General features: G+C 40.0%; 1 protein-coding gene across 7 annotated transcripts in view; it reads left to right on the forward strand.

The window, feature by feature from the left end:
• Plekhg1 (pleckstrin homology and RhoGEF domain containing G1) overlaps positions 1 to 15,169 on the forward strand; it is a 213,935-nt gene extending 198,766 nt beyond the window's left edge. For all 7 annotated transcript variants that reach the window (XM_046427421.2, XM_046427423.2, XM_046427424.2 and 4 more), the window contains 3 exons: positions 338 to 360; positions 4,348 to 5,989; positions 11,558 to 15,169. In XM_046427421.2, the coding sequence (XP_046283377.1) occupies positions 338 to 360; positions 4,348 to 5,989; positions 11,558 to 12,618 (2,726 nt within the window). In that variant the 3' untranslated portion in view covers positions 12,619 to 15,169. The remainder of the gene's footprint in view (positions 1 to 337; positions 361 to 4,347; positions 5,990 to 11,557) is intronic.
• The last annotated feature ends 1,721 nt before the right edge of the window (positions 15,170 to 16,890 follow it).

Raw genomic sequence — 16,890 nt, forward strand, 5'->3', positions numbered from 1 at the left:
TGGGGCATAGGCGTTTTTTTTTCCCCAAGAAGTATACATATTTTTGTTTGTAAGCTTTTGAAGCTTTTCAACCTAAAGTGGTGTGTTCCTCTCAAGGATTCTGGGAGACACCTGAGACTCAGATAACCTAAGGTGGTTTCCCTACTATAGTAGAGGATGTGTTACTGGATATATAATGGAAAGGCATTTTTCAAAATTAAGCCCCAAGCCCCAGAAGTGTTTTGGGCTTCAATTACAAGCACTAAGCTTAGAAGTCCTATAAAATATTAGTGCTTAGCTAATATAAGAGATATATTTTTAATTTTCAAACTTGAAAAAAAAATTCTTTGTTTTTCAGAAACAGTACAAGACATCCGAAAGGTAAGCTCTACCATTTCTTCTTCTTATGACGGAGTTCAAGCCAAGTCCTATGGAAACTAAGCATTTACCCTTTATTTTAGTGGCCCCTCTTGATAGTGTATCTCATCCCCAGCCTACATTTCAAGCATAAACCAGTACTTGACATTTTGACAATTTTACATTTTATATTTATTTTACATTTCTAATTATTTACATGTAATTTAATTTATCGACTTCTTCCCTCCCTCTTCTTAGAACTAAGGCAACTCTTTGTTTCTGCCTCTGCCCCCCATCCCCCTCGGGAGCTGTAAGCTCACCTTAGGAAGTAAAAACACCTGCACAGCACTGGCCTGGGCCATCTCACATTGTCATGTGTCTCTGCTCATGTAAAGCTAGGCCCTCGCCTCCTGATACACCTCCCTGCTCAGAGGGAGGCTTCTATCAATCACAGGGCAAGGGGCTCGCTCCTTCTAAGAATATGGTCCTGAGCTGGGCAGGTGGTCATAGGCTTGGAGTTCCAGCTATTCAGGAGGCTGAGGCAGCACGATGGCTTGAGTCCAAGAGTTCAGGGTCAGCCTGGGCAACACAGCAAGACCCTGTCTCAAGCAAAAAAAAAAAAAGCTTAAAGTATTGTCCTTCTACTACCCTAGGAGGTGTGATGGTATGTCACATATGGAACATTGCTGTATTAAGTTATGTTTTTTTATTCCTCTGATATAAGGTTAGGAGGAGGATTAGAAGGCAGTCTGGGCTGTGGGTGTGGCTCAGTGGTAGAGCATTTGGCTAGTATCCCTGAGGCTCCATCCCCAGCTCTGAAATAAAATAATAACAGTATGTTCTATTGGAAAATACATATCCAAATATGTTACCTGTATCCTGACCTGAGTGATTGTAATGATGTGGCAACTAATCAATTGGCTTAATTAACAATTTTTAATTAACCAATTATGGTTTATCTTGTGATGAATTTCTCCCCCACAATCCAGGTTACACCATGGCTTAACATAGGGCCCAAATGACCATGTGAATAAAGGTTTATCTTTTAGTTAAAACCAATAAAATGTCTAACAACCAAAATAACCTTATATTTAAGTGATTTTTATGTCTTAGGGCATGTGCATATTTTTCAGGTCATACAAATTCTTGTTCAGAAGCTTTTTAAACTTGTTGATATGAATTGATTTATTCTCCTGAAATATGGCATGAAAAAAAATTTTTTTTAAGCAGGGATTGAACCCAGGGGCACTCTACCACTGAACCACATCCCTCACAGTTTTATTTTTTTATTTTGAGACAGGGTCTCACTAAGTTGCTTAGGGCCTCACTAAGTTGCTGAAGTTGTCTCTGAACTTGCGATCCTCCTGCCTCAGCCTACATAGTTAATGGGATTACAGGCATGCACCACCATGCCCAGCAAAATTTTGATCTTCTAATCTTTGTTTTCATAAGGGTCATTGCAGAAGTTACCCTGCTCCTTAAAGCAGCTAAAGTAAGATCATGGAGCCAACTCCCTCTCCATACTAATTCTAGAGATCAATCTAAGACCCTCTTGGAAACTTCTTATGACAGAGTTCAAGCCAAGTCCGATGGGAACTAACTGAATCTCATAAAATCAGAAGACAAGAAAGAGAGAAAACACCAGGGTGCTTTCTCAGTAGCAAAATTCCATCTCCTAACAATAATGGCCTGAATGTCCATCAAACACGAGAGCAGATTTAGCCATGATCAAATAGCTTATAATAGGAAATTCCCCTTAATAATAATATTTCTACCAGAATATATAGGTGTATTCTGAGGCTCTGTGCATGAGTGTGCCTAGAGTGGTTAAGCCCATACATTGGCTGTGGTTGAGATGTGTATTGTAATCCATTTCTGCCATCTATAATAACTGCATGACTACAGTCCAGTCCAGTAACTTTCTCAGAACTTAAGTGCCCTAATTTACAAAACTGTTATAAAGATTTAATATGACAATATGTTTTTAAAAGCACTTAATGCATTATTTGGCACAAAGCAAGTATTCCATAAATGATAGCTGTTATCAAGTTATTAAATACCATAATGCTGAGAATATAGAAAAGCACACACAAAAAAATGTTCTTTTTTGGATCTCATTTAAATTGAGGTATTTAAATTACATGCTTATTTAAATTATATTTAAATATATTGATGAGTTCTTTTTTAATACCTTTATTTTATTTATTTATTTTTTAATGTGGTACTGAGGATGGAACCCAGGGCCTCACACATGCTAGGCAAGTGCTCTACCACTGAGCCATAGCCCTAACCCCTATTGATGAGTTCCTAATCGAAGTTTAGCTCTCTGTCAGTTCTTCTAATGATTTATTGGATGTCAATTTTTACCTTACAAGTATGGCTACCTTCAAGGGTAATTAGTGTAAAAATATATTCCAATACTTATATTCTGGATTTCCTAATTTTCCAAAACATCTGCAAGTTTCCTGGGATGAAAGATCATAAGAAGGATTACTTTTGGTATTTTGAGAAAAAAAACACAAAATTGTTTCTTTACACTATCAAAATGTTTTCTCATAATTTAGCAAATATTAACTCATTTAATTTATGGAAAGTAAATTACTAGGTACCTCTATTTTATAAATATTATCCAGGTGCAGTCTAAGGGGAAGGAAGAAACACTAAAACATGGGGGAATAGATACATAAAAACAATAAATTTATTGCATACAAATATTATATATGTTTATATGTGTGAAAAAAATAAAAGATTAACTATTTTAAGTTTTGAAGTTGTGCTAGAAGAAAAACATTTAGGAGGAAATTTTATTTTTGTCCTCTGTACTCTTCCTTTTCTGGTAGACAGACTGACATGTCATGAAAGCTCTTGCTAATTCAACTTCCATTAGGTTACTGTAGTGCTTCCATCAGAAAGTGTGTCCCTGGTATGCATCAGTCTGAAAAGGTCTTAACCCTTTCAACTCTTTGAAACTGACCCTTCTACCTGCAAGATAGCCTCAGAGGCTAATCCACTACTGCCTGCAGAATTGAGCATCCCAGAATTAGCTGGCCATAGTACAGGTTTTCTAAACACCAAGAATTAGGGACAAGTTGAGCTCCATCAAGAAAGCTCCCAAGTTATAGAACACTCCATTGTTTTCTTTTCTTAGATATCATTAATGTCATTCATATTTTACTTCTGAGTAACATTTAATTAATATATTTGAACAAAATATATTCAAAATAAATATATTTTGAATAAATATATTTTGAAACAAAATTAAAAATATCATTAACTTAACAGTGGATGAAATTATATTCCTAGAGCAAATTCTCTTTACATAGAATCTATAAACCAAGATGGTACTGGTCAGGTTTGTGGTGGTCAAGAAACCCTTGGAGTGGGTCATCAGGTCACCAACACGGGCTTCTGGTATACCAGAAACCATGATCCAATTCCTTATAGTCAAGAGCTGGAATTAGCCTTCCTGAGAAACTCTCAGATATCCTTGCCCTTGACACCTCTGTATATCCATTATATAGTGAATTTTTGCCATGTGCATAATGGACTTATTTAGTATCTAAGAGTCTTCCATAGTTAGCTGATCTCCTGGTTTAGGGCAGGCTTTGGAGTCGAACCAGGTTTGAGTCCTAGCCTTTGCTACTGACTCAGTAGAACAAGTTACAGAATCTCTAGGACCCTAGGATTTCCTTTTGATATTGGAATAATCATATCTAATTCACAGAAGGATTGTGAATACTGAGTTTGGAGGATGTCTGCAAATTGCCCATAACTTGCTTTCTAAATAAATAAAACTCCTGTCTATTCTGCCCCTTTTCCAAAAATCTGAAGTGATTTTCAACTCAGTTAAAATCAGCAACACCTACCATTATTTTCTTTATTATTATTTTCATTATTTTCTTTCTGAATCTTTCAGGCTAGTAGCAGAGGCAACATGTAAGGACAGGAGAAATTCCTTAGGTGTCTTCTCCGGGGCACTGAAACCCATTGATGTGTCTCTGTCCTCCTCAGGTGTCTAGAGAGGAAGACTCTCCCCAACGGACTTCTGCAGGGCCTTCTCCTGCCCAGAGGAACAGCCAACCAGGCAGTTCTGCTGTGAGCAGCGTGCTTCGTGGGGGTGGCACCATCAGAAACATCTGGACCGATCACCAGATCCGGCAGGCCTTGTTTCCCAGCCGCCGGTCCCCCCAGGAGCACGAGGATGATGAAGATGATTACCAGATGTTCGTGCCATCCTTTTCTTCCTCGAACTTGAACTCTGCCCAACTGTGTGAAGAGAGCACTTCAAGTCGCCCTTGCAGCTGGCATATGGGACAGATGGAGTTCTCAGAGGTTTCCAGCTCTGGCCACAGGATTGTCCGGAGGGCCAGCAGTGCCGGTGAGAGCAACACGTGCCCGACTGAAATAAGAAGGAGGGACAGCAGTGGCTCTCAGTATAGTCCCCGAAGGGAACTGCAGATCGGCCCACAAAGAGAAGGGCAGGAAGGGATGACTCCCTTTGGGTCATCTGTAGAGTTGACAATTGATGATATAGACCATGTCTATGATAACATAAGTTATGAGGACTTGAAATTAATGGTTGCTAAACGGGAAGAAGCTGAATTCACTCCCTCCAAATCAGCCAAGGACTCCGTTCGTCCCAAGAGCACCCCAGAGTTAGCCTTCTCAAAGAGGCAACCTGGCCATAGTACCAGTTCCCTACACACCAAAAGAAATGGAGTGCTCACCAGTCAAGAGGCATCTCATCAAAGCACTCAGGAGCTCCAGGTGGTAGAGGAAAACATTTATGACACTATCGGGCTCCCAGACCCACCACCTCCAGATTTCAAAAGCAACAGCCTTAAGCGGCCCAAGAGGAGCACCTTTTTGGGTTTGGAAGCTGACTTTGCATGTTGTGACAGCCTGAGGCCATTTGTTTCCCAAGATAGCCTCCAGTTCAGTGAGGATGATGCGCCTTACCACCAGGGGCCCCCCGACAATGACTATTTGAGTTTGCTGTACAACTCCTCCAACTGCAACTTGTCTGTAGCAGATAAGGCTCTGTCTGATAAACTGTCTGAAGAGGTAGATGAAATATGGAATGACTTGGAAAATTACATCAAGAAAAATGAAGACAAAGCTAGAGACCGTCTCCTGGCAGCATTTCCTGTAAGTAAAGATGATGTCCAAGACAGGCTGCATGCAGAGAGCACCCCAGAACTGCACAGAGACCCCGGGCATTCCACATCCACTCTGTCCCTCCCTGAGAGCCAGGCTTTCCTCACACCTCTGAAAAGCAGGGCCGGCAGAGCTAGCCGGGCCAACTACCCACTTGAAGAAGACCTGATTTCTACAGAAGGCTCCTTTGTGAGTCTTAACCGACTCTCCTTGGCCAGCGAAATGCCCCCGGTGGACAGCCCCTACGACTCAGCCAACAGCAGCCTGCCCCAGACAGACCCCGAAACCCCTGATCCTGGGATGGATGTCACAGATAAGACAAAAAGCAGGGTCTTTATGATGGCGAGGCAGTACAGCCAGAAGATCAAGAAGGCAAATCAGCTTTTAAAAGTGAGAAGTCCAGAGTTGGAGCAGCCGCCATCCAGTCAGCATAAATCCACCCACAAAGACCTGGCAGCCATCCTGGAGGAGAAGAAGCAGGGTGGGCCTGCTATTGGTACGTTCACTCCACTTTTCTTCCTTCTTGAAAGTAGGTGCAAGAGCAGGCTTCGAATTCTCAGGGTCCTTAGTAGATGCACCTGTGAAAACACTTGTCACTCAAGCGTTCCTACCTCATGGACCACAAAGACACTGTAGCCTTTCCCACTTCACCTCTGCTCAGTTACACAGGATGGTGCATGATTTGGCTTCAGAGGGTTTGAGTGTCCATGCCACATTATCACTACAAGATTGCCATTTTAAAAAAAAGTTTTTTCTAAGGGTACCTAAGGTATGGGAGTGGGCATGCGAACAGTTTTAACTTGTGGAGCCTAGAACTTTACCCTCTATCAGTAGCATCTAAGGAGAAGGAGTAGCTTGGAAAAGCTTTCAGGTTTTGAATGCATATAGGATGTGATTGTTCTTTGCTTTGGAACCCTACATGAAGTGCCCACTCTGGCTAACCAAGACAAAAAAGAATTCTCTTTGCACTTTTCTTAGCTGTCCACACTATAATTTAGTTGTTCTTTTGCCTATTTTGGCTACTACTCAGTTTTTGAAAATAGCTGCTCTCGTGCATTTAAACCATCTCATTTGGTATTCTCATTGATGCCTGCAAGAAGTTTAATTCTGTAGTTAGATCTGCTTTGTGGGGTGTTACTAAGCCAGGATCATACTTGTGGTGTTGGGGAGACTGAGGGCACAGGAATGAGAGGTTCATGGCTGGACTACTTTGAAGGACAGAATGTAATACTAATCTCAAAGAAAGAACTCAGGTGTGAATAAAGCACATGATTGTCTTGAAGGAAGAGCCCAAGGCAGTGATTCTTATCTCAGGAGCTATAACCTCCAGATGCACAGAGATTTCTGGGGGTAGGCCTAGGAATCTGAATTTTAAAACAGGGTGGCCCTTCCATCTGGTGTTAAGAAATCCTGCCCTTAGATTTTCTGATAAAGGAGCACCTCCAAATGAAAAAAGTGGGATCACTTCTCCAATTAGAGACAGAAATCAGGTGGCTTAGTTTCAGCAGATTCAACTAACCAGTTTCATGGTGACAGAGCATGTTTGGGCACACAGGGCCACTAACTGGACATGTTGGTGCCACTAACTGCCTTCTTTAGAACTGACCTATTGCCATGGAAACCAGAGGGCAGAAAGGGGATATCAAAATCCTCAGTGAAGTCACAAGTTACATAATGAGAATCCGTAGGGATTTTTTTTTTTTAAGTTCGTAAGTATTTAAGAATTGTCCAAAGCTTTAATCTTCAGTAAAATTTCCTACCATAGATAGGGAAGTGAAGGCTTGCAATTGATAGCGGAAGGATTTTACAGACTCTTTGAGTCCTTCTTCTTTTTAATAAAAATGATGAAAAGTGATTTTTGTAGGAACAGGAGAGAGATCAAATTGCAAATATTTTTCTCCTTGTAATAATGTGCTAATGGTAATTTATGTCCCTTTTCCAATGCTAGTGTCACCAAGCTGGTATATTGTTATACTTGAAGAAAGCAGCAGGTCTAGCAGCAGAAGGACACTCTTGGGGAGGCTCAGATGGCCTTAGAAATAGTTGTGTGTTGGCAATTGCAGCCACTCACTGTTTTAATGCTAAGATTCCCAGTGACAATGGATTATACCAGTGAACTATTGCTGAAACTGTAGTAATAACCTTGGCCAGGTTACTTAGAGTATGTACCATCCACAAAAATGCAAACCTCTATCTTCATTGAAGCAAGCCCTTCTGTTCTAAATGATCAGGACTTGCAGCTGCCTTGAATGTCTTCTTTTTAACTTACCTTTTAAGTATGAATTTATTTCAGATGGGTTTTTCTTTGGCTTCTTTTCACTTAGTTTGTTCTCCTGTTTGTTTGCTTCCTGCTGTCTTCTTGGGATACCCCAGGATCTTTCCTGAGCTTTGCATCCGGGTCTTGCCTTAACATGGTAGGCTACTACCGACATCCTCCCCAACAAAGAGAAGATCTCTCCCAGGGCATCGTTCACGAATGCTGTCTTCCCCTGCTGTCTGGCAGGTGCACGTCCCTAGGGCCTGCCATCTCTCAGACCTGGTGAATTAGATCCACACCTCCTCCACCTGGGTGATGGAGATCACTTCCTGTGCCCACGAGGCGTTCCATCAGTTGACATGATGACTCCTTTTCTCTTTCTTGTTTATCTGGGCACAGGACGTCGTAATCGAATGGACCGATTCTCCAGACTTCTGCGCGTGGGCCTTGCCACTTTGCCAGGAGCTTGCTCTCGGTGTTGTGCGGAAGGAGGAGCGCCCTATTCACCTGCTGAAACTCTCCAGCATCTTTATTGAACGCTCTGCCCAGGGTCTACAGGCCCTGGGGGTCAGATTTCCGCCTATAAATCACCCAACCAGGTCTAGTCGCTCCCACATTTTAGAGCCTGTCCTAGCATGCTGGCCCTCGGTTCAGTCAGACTTCCTCCTGGTAGTCTTTGAGACTAAGGAGGCCTCGGGGGTACTTTTTTTTTTTGGTGATATTTCACATGATAGAAAATTCCATACAGGCTTGAGGAACTTTCCTCCTTGTAGAAACTAGGGAAGGCACAATTTTATGCTTTTGTTTAAATCTCAGGCAACGTCAGAAACATGGATTTTAATCCTACATTGGAAACACTTTTTTGAGATTTCCCTTGGCAGGGATTGCTTCAGATGTTTATCTGGAATCCTAACTTTCAAACCTTCAGAAAAGGATACAAACCAGAGGCAGCCTTCAGAGTGTTGTGTAATGTTAATGATCATCTCCTGTGAAAGCAATGCCAGAAATAAGAATATGGGGAATCTGGTCCTTTCTGGCAAGGGCTGAGTTCTTGGGGCTGGACAAGCCATCTTCAGCTGTCTGTTCCCCATGCAGCTGGCTGACGGGGTCTGTTCTAGCACAGGGACACTCTATAAACCTCTCTCTCTCTCTTTCACACTGGCGCCTTGTGTAGGTTACATACTCTCTTAGTTGGTCAAGTTGATATTAAAAAAAAAAGTAGAAAGCACAATGTATTGTGTACTAGTGAGATCTGAGATCTGAGGTGTTTTTATTTGAAAATGATAAATGGTCAACTCTTCATTACCCAAAGATAAACTATGCCTATTCTGAGTGTTGTATAGGAAGTATTTTAATCCAAGGCCATCTTCCTGCCTCCCCTTTTCCTGCTATGACCTGGTTTCCAGGCTGTCTTTCCACTTGAGTGCATGGTCTCAGGAAAAGCCCATCCATTCCTGACCCTTTGCTTAAAATAAAAGGAGGCAGTATAAATATTATCTGGGGAGTGAAGTTGTTATTGAAACCAGTCTCTGTTAGTGCTCTATAGGGAGAAGAGCACATTGTACAATCTTGTCCTCCAAGATCAAAAAGCTCATACATTATCTAGAGAAATAAACTAACCTATAAAAACAATTAGCAATACAATACTGTGTGAAAGTCTCCAAGTGTATATATGTACACATAGAAGACTTCAAAGAGGAGAAATCATTGGATAAGGATTCATGGAAGAATAGGGCTTAGGGAAGATCTTGAGCCATAGGTAGAATTTGTTAAGCAGAGAAAAAGGAGAATATGAGAGGCAGACCTGAGAAATACTGTGGATGATGAGAAACATTCCGGACAATATATATTTTCAAATAGCTAGGCAAAAGGCACAAGCTGATTGTTCTTACAAGACTTTGTGTTTAAATTCTAATACTGAAATAATTTGAATCCTTAATGAGTTCTATTTTCTCCTCAAATTGTCATCTTCATGAAACTTGTAAAGGCTTCCTGACTCAGCAGGATCAAGTTCAGGCTGTAGCGTGCAGGAGAAAGTCTTGGGCAGCACCATCTGACTGCCCAATTTAAGCTAAATAACTCATTCAGTTTAATTTCTGAGGCTTCTGGATGCCTCTGAGCGGGTGTCATAGTTAATGAAACATCACAGGTCTCAGGATGGCTGACATAAAGTATATCGCTGACCAAGTAGACTTTCCACATGCTTTCTCTTAAGGTGTTGCTAAATATTAATTGGTTATTAAGAATTTTTACTATGCTATTTCAGGAGGAATTCCCCATGGTTTATTACTAGAAATTTCTAGACTAATATTCTCTGTCTTTCTAAGGAATTTGGAATTAAAAACCCAAAGAATCTGAAGATGGGCTCAGAGATGAGAAGTTAGACCATTTCCCTTGATTGCAGGAGCAGGGGGTGAGGGAATTGGGGACACACCATAACAGCTGATTGTGTCTGTCTTCAAAGAAGATGGATTCAAAGGAGGTGGCAGTGCTAGGGATGTGGCTTGTGGTAGAGCATGCATGCAGCCCAGGGTCTAGTCCCCAGCACTGCAGAATAAAAAAAAAAAAAGGCAGAAATTAAACTGAATGAGTTATTTAGCTTAAATTCAAAAGATAATATACAAATAACAGTTTATTAAAAATATAGTTTAAAGGAGAAGAAGAAAACATAATGTCATTTGCCTGTTGTTGTGGACAGGGTAAATGTCCTCTTAAAGATTGTGTTTATGTGGTCTGAGAAACTTACAGGATGCATGGAGTTCTTCGGTTCTAGGGTGCTTGGATTGGAGAGAAGAACAACTCTTGAAATAGACATCTCTGGGCTCCCCATCTTCAGTCATTGCTGGCCCAAGAGAATGCTCTCTGTATCGTAGTTCAGCTGGTATCTTTATAAATGTCTGTCTCCGAAGTGGGGAAAAGGAGCTGCCATCCTCACAGCTTATATTTTTTGTGGAGTAACTATCTAGTCCTATCCTTGAGCCAGCACTAGAAAGCATTAGAGTATTGCATATGTACATGCACATTTGGTTCATTCTTTTATTTTTTTGTAGTTGTAGATGGACAGAATGCCTTTATTTGTTTATTTTTATGTGATGCTGGGGATCGAATGCAGTGCCTCACATGTGCTAGGCAAGGGCTCTGCCACTGAGCTGCAGCCCCAGCAGGTGGCTCATTCTTCATGGCTTCACTGCCTGGCTTCTTGGGTTGGGAAAGGAGATGGGAGTCAGTTCTCATGTTTTGGAAATACAGAGGGGAAGGCCTCCCCTAGACATCAGCTCCCCAGACAGTGGCCGTGAAGGACTGTCTGGAAACTAGAAGTGCAGGAACCGCCGCAGGAGCAGACTCCTTTAGGGGCACGGTAGGGAGAAGCCAGGGGTGACCACTGCACTGGGCATTGTGGTCATACTTCTTTGAGTGGCTGCTTATTTTTTATTAACCAGCGCTTAAGTGCTGGCATTCTTGTTTTTACAATGCCTGTTTTCAACACTGACACCGTTTCCAGCTTAAAAGGAACATTAGGTATTTTCATTACATAGAGTGGACACTTGCAGACCTGCTGTTAAAATAAAAAAATACAAAAGGAGGTCAAATTAAATGAACTTTGTGGTGGCATTTCTAGTTTTCTTAAACTGAGTTTTAGTTTGTGTTGCTTTGTGTTCAGTGATCACTGATCCTCAAACTTCGAAGTCCTACTTACTATTTAAGTTTTGTTTTAATATGTTGGTTAGAACATTATGTTTTTATACTTAATCTTTCTATGTAGGAACAATCCCAGGTATACTTATTGTTTCCATATTTGCCTTCCAGGTGCCAGGATTGCTGAGTATTCCCAACTGTATGACCAGATTGTCTTCAGGGAGACGCCCCTTAAAATTCAGAAGGATGGCTGGGCCAGCACACAGGAACCGTCCCTCCTCAGGGCTGCCTCACCTTCCCAGGGCCAACATGGTGGCGAGGATTGGCTCTTGCATTCAACTTATAGTAATGGAGAGTTAGCAGATTTCTGTCCCCGGCCAGAGCAAGACTTGAGGTCAAAGTATCCCACTTTAGATATTGGTACCAAAAGTACCCCAAGACAGTTGTCTGCAGCTTGCTCTGTGCCTTCTCTTCAAATCTCTGACCCTCTCCTGGGCTCCATGCAGAGATGCAGTGTGGTAGTAAGTCAGCCCCACAAAGAGAACTCATGTCAGGGCCATCTTTACAACTCGCTGGGTCGGAAAGGAATCAGTGCTAAATCCCAGCCTTACAACAGGTCCCAGTCTTCTTCCTCCATCTTGATAAACAAATCAATGGACTCCATCAATTACCCCAGCGAGATGGGAAAGAAACAGCTGCTGTCCTTACACCAAAATGCACGGTGTGAGAGCCACCAGGATTTGCTGCCAGGTACAGCTGATTCTTGTCAGCAGGGTGCTGAAAAATGCTCTGACCTCACACTCCAAGACTCACAGAAAGTTCTGGTAGTAAATAGAAATTTACCTTTAAACGCCCACCTAGCCACACAGAACTATTTTTCCAATTTCAAAGAGACTGAAGATGAAGATGACTATGTGGAAATAAAGTCTGAAGAAGACGAGGTGGAGTTGGAGCTATTGCAGAGTCGCAGAAGGAAATCTGACTCCAAGATCGCGGATGCCGACTTCTCTGATAATGTCTGCAGCAACAACCCACCTTACTCCTTGAATAGTCCATGCACTCCAAAAGAGCCCATAAACAGCAAACTTGGGCTTTCACCGTATCTGACAGCATACAGTGATTCTGACAAACTGAATGACTACCTTTGGAGGGGGCCGTCTCCCAATCAACAAAACATTGTCCAGTCTCTAAGGGAAAAATTTCAGTGTCTTAGTTCAAGTAGCTTTGCCTAAGGCTTCTCAGTAATAGCTGCCTGAATTAACTTCCTCTTACACTCATAAATCACAGATACTGATAGGTTTTGTATGTATCAGATTAAAACAATTTTGTAATAACCAGAGGTGTAAAATATACTTTCTTTTACAGCACAACTTTTTGAGCCGGCTGACCCTACAGCCAGGATTATACTTTAGTAAGTGTCAGCATTGAATAATATCTTCTTCTCAGATGCTGATTGTCTTCACTTTCATGTAAGTCAATCTTACTTGAAATTTTTTAGGCTTTTTGGGTAACGTATTTTTTCCATATCCTGACAATAGTGCCCACACTTGAAGAAATGCAGTAACCCTCTCAAAACCTACAACACAAAGGCAGCAAGGAGACTTTTTCATATTTTGAAAGAAAGGAACTATAGCACTGTTTAAAGAATTATGCTTGTAGCTGACATTTTGTTACAGTTGTGACAAGACCCTGGAATAACTTACGCCAGAGATCTCTAGTTAGAACATAGTCGTGATGCCTATTTTAGGATTTCCATGCTGGCATTCCTGTGTCATTTCATTTCAACTCAGAAATTGTGTGACCATTGAAAACTAAAATGTAGAAGGACCAATTCACTGTAAGTAAAAGCCTTTACCTGTATTTCTGGACAAGTCCTGATGAATGTGCTACTGATCATGTTAATGATACGATTTCTGGGATGAAATGAATGATTTCCTTCATGGCTTAAAGAAAACGAATTCACTAAATCGTAAACTAACTTACTATTAGAAAGATGGAAAGACTCAGGGGGAACAACTTGGTTATCCATTCATATTATAGTTGAAATAGGGACAGTTTGACCAAAAAAAACCTATGATGTCATTGTGTGTGCCTAACTCTAATTAGGGAGAAATAAACCATAAGCTAAAAATCAGACAAAGCACATTAAAATCACCCTTCCAGAGCATTGTTCCATAGGCAACTTCTTGAGTTTTTACTCTGCCAGTGACCTGCTAGATCCTACCCCAAGGAGTCATTGCTAAAAAGAAAGGGCAAGAACTTATTTTCTAAACAGTACATAACATGTTTTCATTATTTCAAGGCATATGAAAGAACAGTCTTTGGTTACTGGGTTCTGGATAATAACATCTTTTATGCTATAATTGTGCTTTATGAAGCATTTCATTATGATATTAAATACAAATTTAACTCCTTTTGGAAGAAACAAAACACCAAAAGCATCACATTGTAAATAAAAAGCAAAAATCAAAGAAGGCCGATTTATTGGTACTTTATAAAAATATTCTATTTTCTTGATTGCATGAATGCAATGAGGATATTTCCTTGCAATGCCCTTTATATTCTCAATTTCAGCATTTATACATTCTGTGGCCTTTCTTCACCCTCTGTTTCCTTTATAATTTTATTTTCTCATTATTCTAATTAAAAGCCAGTCATTTCCATTTTAAAAGATACACTGATATGTGTGTGTGTGGCCTTTTCACTTGAAGGAAAGCACTAATTAAATCAGTGACATCTTCCCATAACTCTTTTCCTCTTTTTAAGTCCTGTCTCTGTTAACTTAAAACATAAAATGTAAACATCCTCATTTTATAAATAGGTACCTAGAGCATTTTTTCCACTTTAAACAACAACAAAACACCAGGTCTCTTGTTCTTCAAGCATTTCTGTCTTCTTGTAGCTCATAAAGTGAAGTCCAGGGGTGGGGTGTGGCTCTGTGGCAGGCTTCCAGCGCGCATGAGGCTCTGCGATTGATCCCCAGCCCTGCCAAAGGTGGAGGGAAAGTCCATATTAAACAGCATGATTCTGGAAACATTCCTTCTTTGATTGATTTTATTTAAACCTGATGTGAGTTTTCAAGATTAAGCAGCATCCAAAAGACAAGCACTGAAGAAAGTTCTTTCTTAGACTTCCTAGAGGTGTAGTGCATTTATATCACCTATTTTTTAAAAAAGCAAAACACAAAGTTACCTGACTCTTATCCAGGAATGCAGCCTTCCATTTTTGTGTTTTTGTCTCTCTGAACCAAATTCTCCAAGGTCCACAGTACTATTGTGCCTAAGTCTCAGAATCATTCATTGTTCACACCAGTGTCTCGTTACACAGCTTTGATGTCACCTATACGAACACACTCTACTGCATGAAAGTGGATGTTTCACTGTACGACGTGTCTATGTGGTCCTTTGGATTCTAAGACAAATCTGTAGTTTTATAGATCACTCCCGTGGGCCAGAATGACGATTTTGTCAGCTGTATGTAAATACATAGTCATATTGGTCTGTTTCCCCAAAATTATCAATTAAGTGCTTTTGTAGTTTGTTTTGGAGGTGGGTGGGGATGTATATAACTGGGAGGAAAAAGTTATCTGTACTTAAAGGTTCTTATTAGGTTCCTGTATGGAAGGGTCAATTTTTTTTATAAGTTTACTTTTCACCGACTTTATTCTTTTTTTTTTTTTTGGGGGGGGGGGATGCATCTAGGAAAACAGTTAAATACTGTATATAAGATAATGAAAGTTAGTAATGCCCACTATTTAATAAAGTTTGTCAAGTGTAAAGTAAATTATGGTGTGAATTACTGTGTTTATTCTGGAACATCAAGATTTCCTCAACTGTGTTTAGCTGTTACTTTGTCATGACCTATGAACCAGGAAGAAAACGATTCAGGATAGCCATGATATGCTGTATTTCAGTAGCCCATGGCAAGCCATTTTTCAATATTTTGGGATTACTTTTGAAATACTGAACTTAATGTCTGTATGGTTTTTGTTTTCTTTATAGGAGACTAAATTAGGTCAATCACTAAACTGCCTTACAAAAAAGTGTAGTAAAAAGATATCCTTTTACCTTTTTCATAATTGAATTGGAAAAGCAATATAAAAGGGTTATAGCACAAATTAGAGTTTATTCCATATAACTTCACATTCTGAATATTCTTCGATATACAACATTTTTATAGGGAAGAAAGCATGCTAATAGAAATTGCTAATTATGGATATTCTAAAGCAATTCCATTTTCATACACAAACATAAAACCCTGTTCTATTTCAATGACAATATAGGTTGCCTAGCTTCCCTCACACAAGAGAAAAATAGCTTTAAAATGTTCTTTAGAGTGTTTTGGAGTGAAGAGTCTCTAAACTTCACATCGAGGAGACCTCAAACCTTTCTTATCTTGATGGTTTTCTCTCTCATGAATTCAATGGCGTTACAAAAATGATGCCTGCATAAATTCTATACATACATAAAACCATGGGAGAAAGAGGAACATCTTAAAATGTCTACTAAATTGTCTTTTCTATTAAAAAAAAAAGTTTACAAACCTCTATTGTGAAGAGCAAATGCTGACAGTACTTCAATATTGCAAGAACTCTGACGTCCTCCATACCATACCACTTCCTCTAACTGGACAACGGTAACCACACTTAATTCTTTCATCCAGAAAGAGGTTACAGTAAAAGGAATTGCTTAACCATTTTTGTGCTAATTTACATATATCAATATGAATTTATTTTAACTTACACTTTGTCCTGAGGATAAGTTCTAGAGCTATTCTATGCATTCCAATACTTTTTTTAAAAGGTATGAAGACATAAGCACACCCTCACCTTTATCTTATTACCATCTTTTGTTTGTTGTGTATTTGTTTTGTTTCCTTACAAATAATTTACAGCATGGGACTCCAAAAATATCATGAAATTAGGCTACATTAAAAAAACTGATAGGTGTGGTGGCACACACTAGTAATACCAGCATACCCAGGAAACTGAGGTAGGAGGATCACAAGTTCTAGGCCTCATTGGACAACTTACCAAGATTGTGTCTCAATTTTTTACAAAAAGGAGAGACTGGAAGTATAGCTCAGTGGTAGTGGACTTGCCTAGCATGGATTGCCTAGCAATCTCTAGTACTGACAAATATGACTGCACAATACAGGAGAGAGAGATTTCTTCTATTTCCTCCTTAGTGCTTATGTGGGCTCTTTGGCTAGATTTAGGAGCACAATTAATAGATGAACTGATAAACAAGAAAAAAGCATAAAGTTGCATTAATTTTACATGCACATGGGTATCTTCACAAGAGAGTGAAGTATGAAGAAATAGCCAAAACATTAATCTTTTATATGTTTTAGACAAAAGAACAAAAATATTTGTGAAGTCATTTCAAGATAAATGGATATCTGGACTAGGGTAGGAAATTCTAGGGATGTTACTAAGTGATATGGGGGAGAGAGACAGAAGTGAGGGGAAGATAAGGGTTACTTCAGAATTTGTTTGAGTTCAG

Source organism: Marmota monax, unplaced genomic scaffold (assembly GCF_021218885.2).
Source record: "Marmota monax isolate L192 unplaced genomic scaffold, Marmota_monax_Labrador192_F-V1.1 WCK01_AAM20220418_F8-fsc00114, whole genome shotgun sequence".
In the NCBI taxonomy this organism is placed as follows: Eukaryota; Metazoa; Chordata; class Mammalia; order Rodentia; family Sciuridae; genus Marmota; species Marmota monax.